The 17,443-nt window shown below is 46.2% G+C and overlaps 1 protein-coding gene across 1 annotated transcript; it reads left to right on the top strand.

The window, feature by feature from the left end:
- Positions 1-598: 598 nt before the first annotated feature.
- On the top strand, positions 599-17,044 carry Cd86 (CD86 molecule). The gene is made up of 4 exons (XM_026787673.1): positions 599-657; positions 11,128-11,463; positions 14,038-14,331; positions 16,902-17,044. Exons 1-4 carry the CDS (start codon positions 615-617, stop codon positions 17,042-17,044), a joined length of 816 nt encoding a protein of 271 aa, XP_026643474.1. The 5' UTR covers positions 599-614.
- Positions 17,045-17,443: the final 399 nt, after the last annotated feature.

Raw genomic sequence — 17,443 nt, 5'->3', positions numbered from 1 at the left:
CTTTGATTTTACTTAAATGTCTGTGCTCCTTCGCATCCCCCCCTCCCCGCCCCGCTCCCCCACTCTGCACTGTTCGAGGAAAAGGAGGAGCTATGCTCTAAGGCAGGTTGTCCCACAGCCTTATCGCACATCAAGTGCTTCTTGCTAATGCCACTCAGTCCAGATCAGTTGTGGGGAGGGTGGGGAGGGCCAGAGAGCACTATTTAACGACTTCGTTCTGGAAACCAGGTCTCTGCCTTTGTGAGACTTGGCCATTTTATCTGCCCTTGGAATTTCCTGAATCTGGGAAGGAAGATGAGAGAGGAGGGAAGAAGGAGGTGGATGTGGGAGGAGGCCTCTGTTACTATGTTTGGAAGCGGCAGCTAGCTTTTCTGCCCGCAGTTCTGGTCAGGGCCCAGTTGCATGGCCAGCCCCAACCGCAGAGGAGGCTGGGTAATAAGGCCTGTGTGTGGAGCTAAGGGTAAAACCGGCTACCGTGAGTGTTCAGCATTGATTCCGCCACACCCCGGGCCGCAGGAATTCCAAACGCCATCTCTAGGTCGTGCTTTGGTGAACGCATGTTCTCTGTCTCACTTTCTAACTAAGCTGAATCTTTTCTTTTTAACTCTAGCACCATGGTACTGGGACTCCTCTTTGTGACTGTCTTCGTGCTTTCAGGTAAGAACCTTTTTCCTGGGAAAGTCCCGGAGGCCTTCTGCTGTCTCCCAAGTTAAGTCGGACCACTGCAAGCCCAGGCCTGAGAGTTGGTGGGGTTTGCTCAGCACTGACTCGAGTTGCCTAAGACTCCATAGCAAATAACTTTTCTAGAGACCAAGGAAGGGTCAGGACTGGTGTCTCCAGACTGGGCGAATCTCTGCCCTTCCATCAAACCCCAGAATCTGGACACTGCACAAGGCAGAATGCCCCATCCAGGGCTTCTGGGGGCCTACAGAAGGCCACTGCAGCAAAGTCTTTGATTTGGCTCCACCTGTACAGACTCTGGTCTTCCTGTCCCCGTTTCCAGGTTTCTCAGGGCCCTGGGAAACAGCTGGTGAGCCTTATAAAGCTTCTTGATGTACCGCTTCCTGCTCACACCCTTCTCCTTTAGCCTGTGCCTGAGTTCATACTGGTCATGCTATGTGACTCTGGGCCCCCAGTTAACCATGCCGGCCAATGCACCGTGAAGCATGCTTCAGGGTTCTGCCTTGCACAGATCCCCCCCTTTGTAAACCTATAAAGACCCCCAGAAGGGCCCTAGTGCTACATTACACAAGTCCTGTGACTTGGAAGAAATGAATAAGATAACCACAGTTAATTAAGGTTACCTTTCCCTCCCCCACAAACAATGGCCACCCTCCCCCTCCCATTACAGTCTCCCCCTGCCGCGTGACATTTTTGCATTTGAATTGTGTGATCTTTTTCTTAAGAGGCCCCAAAGTTTAGCTTTGTAAGGTCTCCCAGGACTCAGCTCTTCTCTTCATCCTGCAACTGCATCAGTGCTGTTGACCCACCCTTCCTGTCACTCATTTCTCCACCTCAGTTCTCAGAGAAGCCTCCTTGGCGACAGGCCAGGGTACCCGAGCTTGTGGTGTGCCTCAAGCATCCTCAGGCCACTCCTGACCATCTGGCCTCTGACTAGCCAGCTCGACCACAAAACCACCTCCTCCATAATTGTCATATAACAGACCCTTGGCCACTGTACCCAGCCCTGCCTGGGCGAGGAGGAGCTGGGTTTTGTGAACAGATATTCCCTCACATCTCAGTGGGTAGAGATGGGCCTTTTGTGATTTGTGGTTTCTGCTTAGCACCATAGCTTTCTGAGGCCACCTGTCTGACATCTATATGCTCACCTATTCATCAGCAATGTAGGAGAACAGTAGCTGTCTCCTGCCAGGGCCAATGACCTGGGGTCTGAGCTTCTGGGGAGGTGGAAAGGCAATGGGCACACACACACACACACACACACACACACACACACACACACACACATCACAGAGGGGGGAGAAAAAGATAGGTTGTGCATGTGTATACATGAGAATGGGCACAGGGGCTCATATCTGCATGTGTGTATGTATGTGTGCATGTCTGAATGTGTCTCTGTGTGTATGCATCTCTGTGTGAGTCTGTGTATGTATCTCTCTGTGTGTATGTATCTGTATATGTGTCTCTGTGTGTATGTATGTTGTGTCTGTGTGTGTGTGTGTCTGTGTGTGCACTTTATAAACTGTGTGTCCTGACTGTTCTGAGCACTTTATGAAGAGAATTCATTTAAAAATCCCAAGAACTTGCTGCATTAGCTCTTGTCATTATTCCCCATTTTAAGACAAGGTCCCTAAAGTACAGAGAAGTTTGCATAATTGACTCAAGATCAACACAGCTACTAATGAGAGAGCCCAAATTGATACCCAGCAGTGCAGGTTGAATGTCACTGATGTGTGACAGCAGGCTACTTCTCCTGATTCCCGCTCTCAAGCTCCCAAGGCAATGAGCAGCAGGCTCTGTTTTTTTGTTTTTGGCTTTCTTTGTGACTCTAATAGCTTTGGTGGGTGATGTTGCTTCAGTTTCCTCCTCTCTTGCTCACACACTACCTCCTTCACATCCTCCTCTTATCTTAAACCACACCTCAGATGCCCTTAAGGCTGAGGTTAGCCCTGCCTGCCACAGTGGCCAGCCTAGCTTTTGTGACCCCGAAGAGAAATGCCCTGGAGACAAATATTCAGTGGCAGTTTAACCGAGACACCTTCGCTGTCCCCAGACTTTCTGGCTCTACCCTTTGAAAACAAGCAAGTAAAGTTGAGAAACCCATCAAAACCAAAGGCAGGTGTTATTTTGCTTCTGACCCGCTTTGAAACTGTGTGGAAACTCCTAGCTCCTCAAAAGGGAGGTGATAACATTGAAACTATAAGAAGAAAGAAAAACTCTTGCACAATAACTGATTGGGTTTCATGGTGGTGAGGGGATGTGTACGAAGAACAGATTTAAAGAGGGTAGGAAAACAGCATCAGCCACCAGAACATGAACTTGCCAGTTCTTCACTCACTACTAAAAGTAAGGATAAAGCAAAGAGTCGCCATCCATTTTTCAACCTTTCATTTCTTAGCTATCTTAATCATTTATAAGTATACTTCTTTAATTTGTTTTCTGAATATTGCAAACATGCATACAATGTGCCTTGGTCATATCCACCCCACTCCTCTCCAAGCCCTCAGCCCCCTCTAAAATACCTCCCATCTTCCTCTCAACTTTGACTATGTATACATGGGACAGCTGTATGGACCACCCTAATCCCCAAGGCTCAGCGAGCATCACCAGAGAGAGGAGGGATGGGAGGGTTGTAAGAGCCAGAGGATGGGGAGGAGAATTGTGAAAGGCTGGCCTCTGGACGTGACATGACTACTACACACGTGAATTCACAGAGACCGTGCATATCTGCACAAGACCACCACAAGAGCAAGAGAATTAAATGTAAGCAGAGATTGTGCTTTTGTTTCCCGGTCACCTAGACCCAAACAATCACACAGAAACTATATTAATTACAACACTGCTTAGCCAATGGCTCAGGCGTATTTCTAGCTAGCTCTTACATCTTAAATTCACCCTCTTCTATTAGCCTATGTATTGTCACGTGGCTGTAGTGTTACCTCATTTTCTACATCTCATTTTCTACATGTCTTGTTTCCTCGGCATCCAGCTGGCATCTCCTTGATTCCCCCTACTCTCTCTCTATATCTCTGTTTGGGTTTCCTGCATGGTTTTACTCTGCTAAGTCGTTGGCCGAAACAGCTTTATTCATCAACCAATAAAAGCAACACATATACAGAAGGGCATCCCACATCAGTTAAAAGTTTCATCAAGGAGCAGGGAGGAGCTCATCCCTACCCCTAGCTGAAGAGCTAATGGCAGTTGATGGCTACTGAGAGAGTCACTATTCCTAGGATCGGGACATTGGTATCTATGCCCCAGTGAATGACCCACATTTGTGTGCATAGGAACAGCATTAAATGGACCTAGAATGTGTTATTAAGTTCAAAGCCACCCACAAGAATTTTCCAGGTTCTAGGGTTCTCATTTCTGTTCTCGTTTCTGAACGACATCTGATTCAACAGCAAACCTGGAGTGGTCAAGTCTTTCTTCGCTTAAAGATGTACACAAAACAGTCTCACACTCTGATCCAGTGCTCTGTGGAAAAGAACACACTGTCTTCCTCCAGGTTTTTGCAGGTTCTGGCCTGGATGTTTGGATGAAGTAGAATCTGTGTGTTTGTTTGCTTTGGGCTCCTACTTCCTGTCATGGCTGACTGGGCAATGAAATAGGTACCTGGGGTGAACTAACAGTTCACACCTACTGTGCCCAAAGAGTCACTTTGCTCAGTCACTGCCTCAGGACCTTTTCAAATGTACCTATCTTATACTCAGTCCTCAGTGTATTACCCCAGTTAGTCACTCATAAAAACATGTTTTTAGTGCATCCCAGAGAGAATGAATGAGCTGTCAGACGGGAGGAGGGTTGTTGAGGATTAAGAATGGAAATTGGTAAGAAAGAGTAAGGCTCCCTGGTGAGTGGGCTTCCTGGGAACAAACAAGACCTTTAGACTGTGGTTTTTCTTTTTGAGAAAGGGAATCTTAGTTCTGTTTTTTAAATATGACCTGGGATTTGGCCCCTTTGGTTTCAAACGTGTTTGCGGCATCAAAGGCCGACTTCACACTAATTTAAAGATCTTTTGTGTATGTGTGTGTGTGTGTGTGTGTGTGTGTGTGTGTTTTAATAGATTGTGTTCTGTGGGTATGAATAGAAAGGAAAATAAAAGAACAAAACAACAAGGCTCATGAACTGGGTTTGTAGAAAGTAGGGGAAAGGAGGGATTCTAGGAACAAAAATGGGCAGAGAATTGAGGGAATTTTTGTTAATTGTCTACTGTAGAGAGGGAGAGATGTATGCTATCAGATAACATAAAACGATCCCATCTCTCAGGAGGCTGAGACACAGAGCCCTTTGAAACCATGGACAACCTATGCTCTTTAGGAGGGGAAAATTAAAAAGAAAGGACTAAGGAGGAAAGAACAAGCGATACAGGGCAAGAACAAAAACCACACTGGCCTGCTAAATAGGCATTAGATACCAGGGAGGGAGAAGAGGATGTCGGAGGTGAGGATCCCGGTGGAGACTTAGGTATGATGAGGCCCGAGAGTGGGGATTCAGTATGGAGTCTGTCCGTGTGCCTTCCCCAACTCGCAGAAGCCGGCCTCACTCCTTGCAGCTCTTCTGTGTTGGGTTCTCCTGTCTAGGTCTTCCCCTGGCTGACTGGATCATAGATGCTGGTCCAGTCCATTGGAGAGGTTTCACCTGTGGAATCTCAGATTCCAGTCACACCTCGGTCATCCCTTCCAAGTGGGTCTTACCTCACATGGTCCTTTCCAGTTTCCCAGGCACTGCTGGGAGTCTGTGTTAAAGTTCCCCTCTATGTTGGTTCCATCAAGTTTGCAGCTCCTGGAATGCTGCATGCTCCTGATTCAAGGTCTGTTTGTTTTTCTCCCCTGCTGCCTAATAGTATTCTGCTAGCTAGAAGTGAGTGTGTAGTCCCCTGCTACCTGCTCTGAACTTCTTCCTGAGTGTGATTTACGAAGGATCTCAGGCCTCCAAGGTGGCAGGCAGTGAGGTTCTTTGTGGATAATTTAAAGATCTTAATAGGCTTTATTTTCTCATTCTACCATCACACATCACTGTCCATTTGAGAGCCTAGGCCCCTGCCCCTCGCATCTATCCCAGCCCCCAGGCATGGCCTGCACTCCAAATCCCAGCAGGCCAGGTGCTGATCCCTCCCTGGGGGTGGGGTCAGGACCACTCCCCAGGGTATTTAGGTGATCCCCCAAAAGAAGAACACGTTTTTTACTTTCTTCCTCCCAGGGGTAGTGTTTTCCCTGCTTCCCGGTTTCCCCTCGGTGCCACCTGAGAGGGCAGATCTCCCATTAAACCTGGATATTTCTTAATTTGGTTTGTTTTGATTTGGCTTAATTGGAAATTTTGTGTCGGCAGGGAGTTTGTGTTAGGAAATATTCCTAACAATCACTCCATTCCATGAAATAGAATAGGCATCCCTAAGGGCTAAGCAAAAGAGGTTAGTTTCATGGAGAGAGAAAGGCTGGAAAAAAAAAAACCCAAACAAACCAGAAACTGAAAATGGGGTTGGCCATTGCAATGACATTTTCTTGCAAGACGGAGAGAGAACAATAGAAAACTAATGCGCTAGGTGATAACAGATTGTTTCATGTAAGATGTATGGTGCATTCATTAAGGGAGCCTCCTTGTTGTGCTGATAAACTTGTCTGAGAAGTTTGGATATCCCATTCTCTAAATCACTTGGAAAGTCAGGTAGCAAGGTGGTTTGGGTTTGGCGGTGTGGGATGTTAGTGTAGGTGACCCTGTTTTGATTTTTCTAGCCGTGGAAATGAAAACACTTGTAACCCTTCTTGCATGGACCTTCCTTGCTTATAAAGGGAAACATAAAAGACAATGCCCCTAAGGCCTCCAGGTAAATCAAGATTCCTTTTCTGACAGCCCTTGTTTTTGCTTTGTAGTCACCCACCACCCTTGGCTGTTGTGCCTCTGATCTCCCATGCAGCGTGTGTGTGTGTGTGTGTGTGTGTGTGTGTGTGTGTGTGTGTGTGTGTCCTTCCAGGAGTGGGCAGGCACCGGAGGATTAGTTGAAAAAAAAGACAATGCCCCTAAGGCCTCCAGGTAAATCAAGATTCCTTTTCTGACAGCCCTTGTTTTTGCTTTGTAGTCACCCACCACCCTTGGCTGTTGTGCCTCTGATCTCCCATGCAGCGTGTGTGTGTGTGTGTGTGTGTGTGTGTGTGTGTGTGTGTGTGTGTCCTGGGCATTTCCTGCAGATAATCTTATGATGACGGGTAGAATGGCATTGAGTAGGAGAACCACTCTTAGAGATGGGGAGGAAGATTTAAGAGGAAAAAGAGAGCATCCCCTGCTTTCTAAATGAAAGTGTCCAACAGGCCACTGGGTATGGTGTCCAGAACTCCAGGGAAAGCTGTGCACTGCAGATAGGTTATTGAATTGATAACTGCACTAGGTTATTGAATTGATAACAGATTGGATCAATCTGTTAGCATTTGAATCCAATGGTCATCCAGAATAAATCCAGGAGTGAGAACAGCCACACGAGCCAGGGCGTCAGCCTGAGGAAGTTCATTCCAGTTAGGCTGGATGCCAAAACTGAGCCACTTTTGGTGGACCGGTCAGATTGGGAGAGGACAGGAAGAGAGAGGACAGGGATGCACTGGTGGGGGCTGCTAACATCTTTTATCGGGAACGCTTCATGAGAGATGGGCTTGAGCAGTGGGGTGGGGAGAAGAGGTGTTTCTGCTCACTAGGGGAATCTAACTGAAATGAAAAGCAGGAGCAGCGGGACCAGTTTGAGACGAGGCACATTCGGAGAGCTAGAACATCTCAAATTTCAGACATTACCTGTCTGTTCAATGGAATTATTTCCTCTAATGGGGCTCGTCCGCCCCATTATAGATCAGATCTATAGACCCAAAGCCGTTTCTTCAGTGTGAGTTCTTCTAAGGTAACAAGGCCTATTTACTGGCCTGACTGGTGACAAATGGCTAAAAAGCTGGATTATTTCTGTGCTCTTCAGTATCATCACCACTAGCCATATGTGACTTGTAAAACTTGAATTAATTAAAATTAAATGAAAAAAATTCAATTTCTCTCTCCAGCACTGCAAAAATAATCCGGTTTCTCGGTCAGATTTAGTATGGATCAAGGATTCAAGAGCCATTATTCAAAACCAAATAAGAGTTCTCGCGTCTCAAAGCATTCTTCTGGGGAAATAATGCAGCGTGGAGTCAAGACTGAGGTCTAAGAACGCTAGCGCCTCGATGACAGGAATAGATAAGAGGCTGCTAGTGAAGCCTGGAGGAATCAGGTTTTGGGTGGAGATGAATGTGTTGAGACCGAGGTCTGAGGAGCTGAGCCTCAGGTGACACTGCTCGGGATCACGTCATGGCAGACGGAAGGCTTCTGAACTCGTCTGTGGGTGAAGGGCTTTGCAACTTTGGTACACGGTCGTCGGTAGACTCATGGTTGATGGGCAAACTGGTAGATCATCTTGGCAGTTATGTTGAAACTTGGTTAGAAAGAACAGCCTTGAATATAATGACAAAATCCTCCTTGAATGGAGAGGCAGTACCGAATAATTAATGGCTCACAATTAGTGATATGGGTTAGATAGGTTAGATAGTATAGATCCTCTAAATGGAGAGGGGCTGCTCAAAGTCCCTGTTGATGGAGCCAGCAGCATCTGGGGGCCACATGGAGTCCTTTGCGTAGATCCAGATTTCATGGAAAGAACATTTAAGGGTATATTTATTGAAGAGATTCATCAATAGTGGAGTCTAGTACAATGGAACAGGGCTTCCAGCAAGCCTAGAAAAGCTTTAGACAAAAGACCTTGAGTGTAATAACTGTCGTGACACGAGGAAGAGATGATTAAAACACGGCCTGAGTCTGGGGTAACGATCAGGGAACGCTGTCGTTCTGGTGGGGTCATAGACTCAGAGTTCTCAGACCGTGAGCTCCGTGTGGCATTCAGATGGTTTCCTTTAGTATTCGCGGTCAATATTTCCTGGTTGGGGGAGTATATGGCTGAATCCCTGTGTGCCTTGCTCATCATAGCAATCGGTCACAAGTAAATCCAGACCATTTCTGTTGCCCAAGTGGTAGAGGAGGGAGGGATTGTCAGTGATTTCCACCAATGGAATCCCAGGGAGTTCACTGACTTAGTGGCCCCAAGCTCTGGGGACCACAGCAGTGGAGGCCTGAAGCCACTGGGGAAAAAACAGACCTGGTGTCAAATCTTCCCCATTTGGTCACAGTTAAGAAGATGTTTCTTCCTGGTTCAAAGTGACATCAAGAAAACCAGAGTCTGGTGGTGAGCTCAAGCATGTAGACAGTGAATTACTTTCAGTTCCACTAAGGCTACAGAGCGATTCTACCCCACGGGAAGGAGAAGGGGTTTGGAGAGGGTGGAAATGAGTGTGTTCAGGTCTGCATCTCCGATTTCCTCCATTTCCCAAATAGGAGTTTTTGGTAAAAACGCAGACTCTGGTTCAGATCCTGGGTGGAACCAGAGAGTCTAAGTTTCTGACCAGCCCCCAGATGAGGCCAGTGTCTTTGGTCTACTTTGTATTTGTAAGTAAAGAGGAAACGGAGGTGAGGAGGAAGTGTCAGTTATCTTCTGGAGAAGAGGAGTGTGTCGGAGAAGTCGCACTTGTCTGTTAGTAGAGAGGGAACATAGAAAGCAAAGTAGGGGCCGGGCAGTGGCGGCAGAACACACTTTTAATCCTGTTTGCTTTTTAACCCCGCATGCTTTTAATCCCACATGCTTTAAATCCCACACGTTGGGAGGCACAGGCAGACAGATCTCTGAGTTCAAGGCCAGCCTGGTCTGTAGAGCTAGTTCCAGGACATCTGGGACTACACAGGGAAACACTGTCTTGAAAAAGGAAGGAAGGAAAGAAGGAAAGAAGGAAAGAAGGAAGGAAGGAAGGAAGGAAGGAAGGAAGGAAGGAAGGAAGGAAGGAAGGGAAGGAAGGAAGGAAGGGAAGGAAGGAAGGAAGGAACGAAGGAAGGAAGGAAGGAAGGAAAGGAAGGAAGAAAAGGAAGGTACTGTGAGTCTTCGTAGAGGAAAAGAAAGCCTGTGTGTCAAGAAGATATAAGAAACTCAGGGTGAATTCACTTCCAGCTGGAGAAAATGCGGTTGATAGCTGAACAATAACGCCACCCCACCCTATAGCTGGTCGACATTTCAGCTGCCTGCTTGGCTTCTCTATCATCTGCCCGGAACCACATGACAGAGTAGACCCACACCAGAATGGTTTCTGCCCACACCAACCCTCGCAAGCACTATGAACATTTACAGTAGGTGGCACTCTTGCCTCGTGCTTGAGAAATTAACAAAGGTGTAACAGAAGGCCGGATGGAGTAAACTGTCCTCAGGGCCCAGTTTCACTGCTGTGGGAAGTCAGGGATTCCCCTCTTCCTCCAACCCAGACATGCATGTTTATGTCACTGGTGCCTGGAGCATCCCCTGAGACCTCTCGCAACCTCTCGATCCTAGGTTCTCACGGTGGTCTGCAGGCAGTTCAGTTTTGCCAAGTGCTACCTGTCTATTTATGTTCTATATAGGGAGGCCCACGGATCAGGTCAATTTAACTTGCCCTGCATCACCGACACTCGAATGGGATCCCGCTCATCCCTGCCTGGAATCCTGAAAGATGAATGGCTCTTTATGTCTTTATGCAGAACCTTCTCCCGTCTGCTCCCCATGGCAGCTCCCAAGTTCACGGGGACCAATAACAGCACCCTTGCCTCACCCTTTGCCTCTCAGCTTCCTCTATTTGCTTTTTCCTTGCTGAGTCCCAAGTAGCTCTGCAGCCCAGAAAAGCGTCCTACAAGCTGGCTGATGCCAGCACGTCCTTTCTCTGAACTTTTCCAGCATGTTCCGTTTAGGTTATAAAAGTTTCCAGAGGCAATGCTGCCTGGGAGTAGCAAGTCGGTTTCTCTGGGGTTTCTCCCATGTGACACACCTCCTCATCTCCCCGCTTAGAGTTCACTCCCGACATTCTATTCACGTCTTTACGTGCTCTGACCACCACAATCTCTCAAGAGTCACTATATCTATATCTATATTTATATCTATATGTGTGGATATATTACAGTAGCAAACCAAAGAGTAGCAGATTGGCATGGGACAGGGATGGTTTAGGGGGATGGCTTAGCAGCTATGGAAGCCTGTGACAACCACGGTGGTCACGATCAATATTCTGGTTTAGAAATCCACAGAGTGATAGTGCCAGGGAGAATCCTAGACTTTACTTCAGACCGCCTCCTTAATCAGGAGAGAGAACTGGGACTCACAAAGGCCACAGTCTGCACACGGGACCAGTGGAACAAGAGCAAGGATCGAACCCAGATGCCCAGCATGGATGCCCAGTTCTAGATGCTAACATCCATCTGTCCAGTACCATCGCTGGCGGGAAAGCTGGAGGCTGGATGCTGCGTGGGGAGAATGGAATTTCTTCCTTCTTGTTTCTCCTTCCCTAATTCTCTGTTTCTCTATTTTAGATGCCGTTGCCATGAAGAAGCAAGCTTATTTCAATAGGACTGCATACCTGCCATGCCATCCTACAAAGGCCCAGAATATGAGCTTGAGTGAGCTGGTAGTATTTTGGCAGGACCAGAAAAAGTCTGTTCTGTATGAGCACTATTTTGGCAGAGAGAAACTTGATAACGTGAATGCCAAGTACCTGAACCGCACAAGCTTTGATGGAGAAAACTGGACTCTAGGACTCCACAATGTTCAGATAAAGGACATGGGCTTGTATGATTGCTTTATACAAAAGAAGACACCCAAAGGATCAATCATCCTCCAGCAGACATATACGGAGCTGTCAGTGGTCGGTATGTGTCAATATTGTGCTCAGATGGTTGGTCTGCTCGCCGAGACTATAAATGAGCAGAGAAACACTGAGACCAGGGATCTGATGGGTCAAGGGCAGAAGAGAGCCATTTCTAGGAAGTTCGTCTTAGAGAAGGTGGGGTCCGAGAGTGGGAAGCAGAAAGCCCTTTGCTCTTTGATGGTTTGCTTCTTGGGGATCAGTGAGGATTCTCTCTAGAAAAAAATAAAGCTAGCTGAACAAAAGCGACACAGCCAGAGGAAAACAGTGGATGCTGTGGCCATTGCATCCACTTTCTCCTTTAGTCTGAGATTTTCTCACCCACAAAACCTGATCTGGGGGCTGAGGGATGACTTGGTCTATAAGATGCCTGTCGTACAAGCATGATAACCTGAGTTTGGATTCCCAGAATTCATGGAAAAGGCCAAGCACAGCGGCACATGCCTCTAACCTCAACACTTGGAGGTAGGGAATGGAGTGCCAAGACAAAAGGCTCCCTGGTTCTGCTAGGACGGCCAACCTAATAGGATCCATGAACGTCAGGTTCCGTGGAAGACTGTCTTACAACATAAGAAAGAGGGAGAGTGATTGAGGAAAGATGTCTGATGTCCACCGCCACAGGTGTATAAAGCACACACATGCACACACGCATGTGCACACACACGCATGCACACAGACTGTGGTCTTTAACTTCTACCAAGGGGGGCAGCCAACTGATGTGGGCTTTCCCTTCAACTTTCCATAGATTATTTGAGTTATGTCTGCCCAGCAGACAGAAGGAAAACTGAAGAGAACCCACAAACCAACAAGTCAGCTTCTCTGTTTCACCAGGCTTAGGATTGCCTGCATCTCACTACAGACTTTTGAAGCTAGCATACAGGGAAACGAATCTATCATTTGAGTGCGTAATATTGTTTTATTTTTGTAGATTCTGTAGAAATGTTTGTAACCACCACAGTATATCAGATTCAGGACACCTCCACCCACTGAAAAATTCCTTCAGGAAGTTCCTTTTGGAGCCATTCTCTTCATCCATAGCTTTTGTTTGGGTAGTAGAGTTTTGTCGTCTTGAGACTATCATACACCCGGAGCTAAACATGTGTATTTAACCTTTAAGACTGACTTCCTTTATTCAGATGTTTTGTGTTTCACCTGAGGGTTTCAGAAATTCGGGAGCATTTTTTTTTTAATTGGTGAATTATGTTATGCCGTTTACTATCCAGTCACTGAAAGACACTGGGCAGTTTCCAGTTTGAAGCTGTTACAGATCGAGCCACTGCAAACATTGAAGGGCCGGCTTCTGTGTGGACCTAGGTTGTGTTTCTCTGGGGTTTCAGTTAACTAAGTGCTAGGTCAGTGTATAGTAGTCACTTTTGGGGAGACAGGGTGTTTTAGGTGGGGCACAGACAAGCTCTGAAAACCAGCTGTCTATTTGTTATAATGTGTATTACTGCTACAACTTAATCCATGACTGCAAAGGTATTGTTGATGATGCTAGACAGAATCTGGTAACCCTCAGCAAGCCTTGGCAGGTTGTGCAAGGAGCTTATCAATATTGCAAAATGCAAAGAAGATGGCATGCTAATGACTTCCATTTTAGAACCAATACAGTGCATTAAGTTTTTGGTTATGAGTCTAGCCTTTAACGGCTGAGCCATCTCTTCAGTCCCATACTGAATTATCCAATTAGTGTGTAGAATCTGCAAACGCCCTAAGTGAGAACAAGGATTTGGCTGGCTAAAGGCACAGTTTTCAGGTCTAAGATCTGTGTCCCAGTTCACTTCAGCCCAAAGTACACAAGAGAAAACAAAGGTGAGAGTGGATTGAATTTGCCCCCAGACGGATGAATTCTTACAGAACAGTAGTTCTCAATCTTCCTAATGCTGCGACCTTTTAATACAGTTCCTCATGATGTGGTGACCTCCAACCATAAAATTATTTGCTGCTTGATAACTGTGGTTTTTCTACTGTTGTAAATCATAATATAAGTGTCTGACTGCAGGATATCAGATATGCAGTCCCCAAAGGGGGGGGCACATCCTACAGGTTGAGAACCACTGTTATAACGCATGATGATGATACCACAGCAATCACGTCAAAAAACAATAGTCTGAGTTTGTAAACACAAAGGCCCCACTTCTTATTCTTATTCTTAGGTTCTTAAGATGGGACCCAAGGCATGCAAGGACCGTAAACTCTGTGAGTTCCTGGTGGAATCTCAGTTCCTTCCCTGGGTGGAAAGTTAGATGCTTCCCCATGGCAATAGAGGCCCCATAGTCTGAGCGGACTGCCACTCAGACTCCACTTCCTTTAATAGGGCTTCACTAGAGACCTTGGCGAGATCATTTTAGCTAGCCTGGCTCTCAGAGAGTGCTCTCTTGACTGGGATAAGGAGTTAAGTGGGTTTCTTGAAAGATAAATGTAAGGCTTATCAGGTAGCCATCACTGTAGGCTGAAGCCCAAGCCTTGAGAGCACCAGATGAGCCCCAATTAAGGAATTTGCTGTTAGTTGTTTGCCGTTCCTTTGTAAATACATCTGCGTTTAGACTGACTGTTTCCATCTCTATTCTGCCTCCAGCTAACTTCAGTGACCCTAAAATCGAGGTTCAGTATAAAGACAGGAATTCTGGCATAAATTTGACCTGCTCATCTCAGCAAGGTTTTCCCAAACCTACCAAGATGTATGTTTGGATCGCTAATTCAACTAACGAGTACAGCGATGAGATGCTGATATCACAAGACAACGTCACGGAACTCTTCAGTGTTTCCATTAACCTCTCCATCCCATTCCCTGACGATGTGTGGAGTGTGACCGCCGTGTGTGTTCTAGAAACCGAGTCAATGACGACTTCCTCCACACCTCAAGATATAGGTAAGGCTGCTTCCCAAGACGACTCATTTCATGGGGAGTTAGGTGGAAAACATTTTAGCCCAACCTCTCAATGTTCACTGCTTGCAAGAAAACCTTCTGGCAGACCACTGGAAAGGACTCAAATAGAAGGCTTCTGCTACCCCTGCATGATCCTCGGCCCACGAGTCTATGAATCTGGGCTTAGCCCTGAAAATGACCCAGACTTTGGAGTTATTCTTGAATGAGATATTGTAGTCAGAAAATAGAAGATATCCCCTAACAAGAAGCCTTCGATTGAATAAAATGCACACACACGCGCACACACACATGCGCACACACACATGCACGTGCACACACACACATACACACACATGCGCGCGCACACACATGCACACACATGCACACACACACATGCACACACACATACACACACATGCACACACACATACACACACATACACACATGCGCACACACACATACACACACATACACACACATGTGCACACACACATACACACACACACATACATACTATGTTTAAACCTGCTTCCCAACAGTACTTACTTACTGTGCATATGGAATCATTCTAGGCGTTGTCCAGTACAAGACTGGAAACACAAAGATGGAAGATACCTTCTAGTTCTTAAGATTCTTCCAAGAAAATAAGAACTCAATGGCATACATACATGATAACCTGAATTTTTAAAGATGAAATTCAAGTCTAAATTATAGTTTGTGGAAACAATTGCCTAAATTTAAAACAAGCTGATGATCAGCTCTGAGAGCCTTCAGAGGCAGGCAAGATCTCTGGAAGTCAGATAAGCCTTCTGAAGGCACTAGAGCCTTACCACACTGCAAAATGGATTACTGGGCTCGGTAAATACGATGGAAAAGGGGACGGGGTTCTAAATGAAAGACCCTCCGATTTGCAGTGACTTTCTGCACAGAAGTATCATGAGGCAGCAAGTGTTCTCCGCTGATGAGAGGACCACAGTGATGAGAGGGAGGACCACAGTGAATCAGTTGTATCCAATAAGAAGCAGGAAGTATTTTTAAGACAGACTTAGTGAAGGAGGGTTTGTAGCATCTTCTTGGTATGTTTCTGGCTTCCATGCTGATGGAACAATAACAAAAAAAAAAAAGGTTGAAACTCAGTCCCAGCTTTGTCCTTTTGAGAACTAAACTATGCCTGTACCCCACTTTTGAGAAGCAACCATTCCTTCTAGAATGAAGGCACCTTGTACCCACCTGACCCCCATCACTGTTTATTTTGAGCCTGATCCCATCCCCCAGTGATCTGCCTTTTGTTTCTACAGTCCCTCCTCCCGCCCTCTCCCGCCCTCTCCAGCCCTCTGATTTGCCCCTTGTGGCGCCATCCCTCCATCCATCTCTTTCTGCATTCCCTGGCTTTGCCTCCTCCTTTCTCCTGTGCCTCCCTCAGTAGCTTGGCCTATGGACATACTCCTAGAAGCATCCCCGTGACAAGTGCCCACAGCCAGGTTTACAACTAAACCCACACTGCCTTTCCTGGTAACTGATTTCCTTTTACTCAGATGTCTCAGTCACTGAAAGGGCCACTTAGCTGTCCCATTTGCTTCTACTGCAGTATAGATGACCATATAGATGACCTAAGTAGTGCCTGAAGCTCAGCACTTTTGTGTGGACACCAACATCATACCCCACCCCCCCACCCCCCTTGTCCACAAATGAGCAGGGATGGATCAGCACCATACACTCATCATGGCTCACCTCTACTTGGCAACTGTATAGAACTTCCCCAGGTACCACCTTCAGAAACGCTTCTGCTCTGGCTACCTCAGCAAAAGGGTCCCCAACCTATGCTTTACTCAGAGATAGGTTAGCCACTGAATCAGAGTATCAAAAGGTGGAAGTCTTCCAATAAGAAGCATAATCCTCCTTTATTGGAAATTCCAAACAGGTTCGAGTGAGACAAACGGGGACACACTCAGAAGGTATTAAATATGATCCATGGTGCCAATAATTCTTCATCTTATTATTCTGGGAGCAGAATGAGTGCCTACAAATTGCAGCTAAACTATGGGAGATCTTCCTCAGTTTTCCTAGAATTTAGGATTAAACAAAAGAACTGTTTCTGTAAATGTCTATAACGTGAGCCACTCAACCTTCCATCAACTTCCCGGACTGCAGTTAGGCATTCCTATTCTAGGAAGCAATTCCTGGCCTTCAGGGATCTGATTTTCCAGAGAATGAGGAAATTTCAAAGGCTTTCTAACTCAGGAGGCATGCCAAAAGGCAGGCTGATGAATCCCTGGGCCACCTCAGTGGAAATAATAATCAAACACTTGGAAGTGGCTGCCCATGAGAAGGTTGTTCAATTTGCCCAAATGAGAGGTGATCTAGAGCCTGACTTCAAGATGATGGTGGATGGAGGGACCACTACCAAGGGACTTTCTAAGCCTCCTGTTGTTAATTTCAGTTTCCTAAGACCCTAAAACTCAAAGAAATGGTGGAAAGGAAGGAAGGAAGGAAGGAAGGAAGGAAGGAAGGAAGGAAGGAAGGAAGGAAGGAAGGAGTTTCTTACTGACTGAAAACTTGTGGTCATTTCTAGTTCTTCCAAGGTCAGAATCCAATGAAGACGAAAGGAAATCCTGGATTGCAGCTGTCATCACTGCTCTGATCTTCTTCACACTTGTGCTAGTCTACCTGATAAATAGATACAAGAGGAAGCAGGAACGGCCTGGCATCTCTTAGAAAGGTGATGAGTGTCTCTGTCCTGTCTGAAGATAACCAGTTACAGTTTGTTTGTAATGAACATACAAGATGAGGAGGTAGCTCGGCTGTGCACTGTTACATGGCATATATAAGCCAAGCCAGTCTCCAATACTGAAATGAGTGTTCTAAAATGAGACTATGAAACAGTGGGTTTCATTGTGATGCTCGCACGTGTGTATCCTGTACTTTGCATACATTCAACTCCCCATTGTCATTTCTTGCCCCCACCTCACACCAATGACCCTCTTTCTTTCTGACAATCTTCCTCTTTTCAGGAGATAAATGACTGGTAGATTACACATGAGAGAAAACATATTATAGTTGCTTTTTCTGAGTCTGGCTTGTTTTGTTTAACATGATGGTGTCATTTCCTTTAAA

This window comes from Microtus ochrogaster, chromosome 2 (genome assembly GCF_000317375.1).
Source record: "Microtus ochrogaster isolate Prairie Vole_2 chromosome 2, MicOch1.0, whole genome shotgun sequence".
NCBI classification, from domain to species: Eukaryota; Metazoa; Chordata; class Mammalia; order Rodentia; family Cricetidae; genus Microtus; species Microtus ochrogaster.
The sequence above is the reverse complement of the archived record's forward strand: the minus strand, read 5'-3'. Positions and strand labels throughout refer to the sequence as shown.

What these genes read in the sequence shown, in the direction of transcription:
- Cd86 (XM_026787673.1), top strand. Translation starts at nt 615, where the DNA reads ATGGTACTGGGACTCCTCTTTGTGACTGTCTTCGTGCTTTCAG. An exon ending in GACTGTCTTCGTGCTTTCAG is followed by an intron (nt 658 to 11,127) that starts GTAAGAACCTTT and finishes TCTCTATTTTAG; the next exon opens with ATGCCGTTGCCATGAAGAAG. An exon ending in CTCCACACCTCAAGATATAG is followed by an intron (nt 14,332 to 16,901) that starts GTAAGGCTGCTT and finishes GGTCATTTCTAG; the next exon opens with TTCTTCCAAGGTCAGAATCC.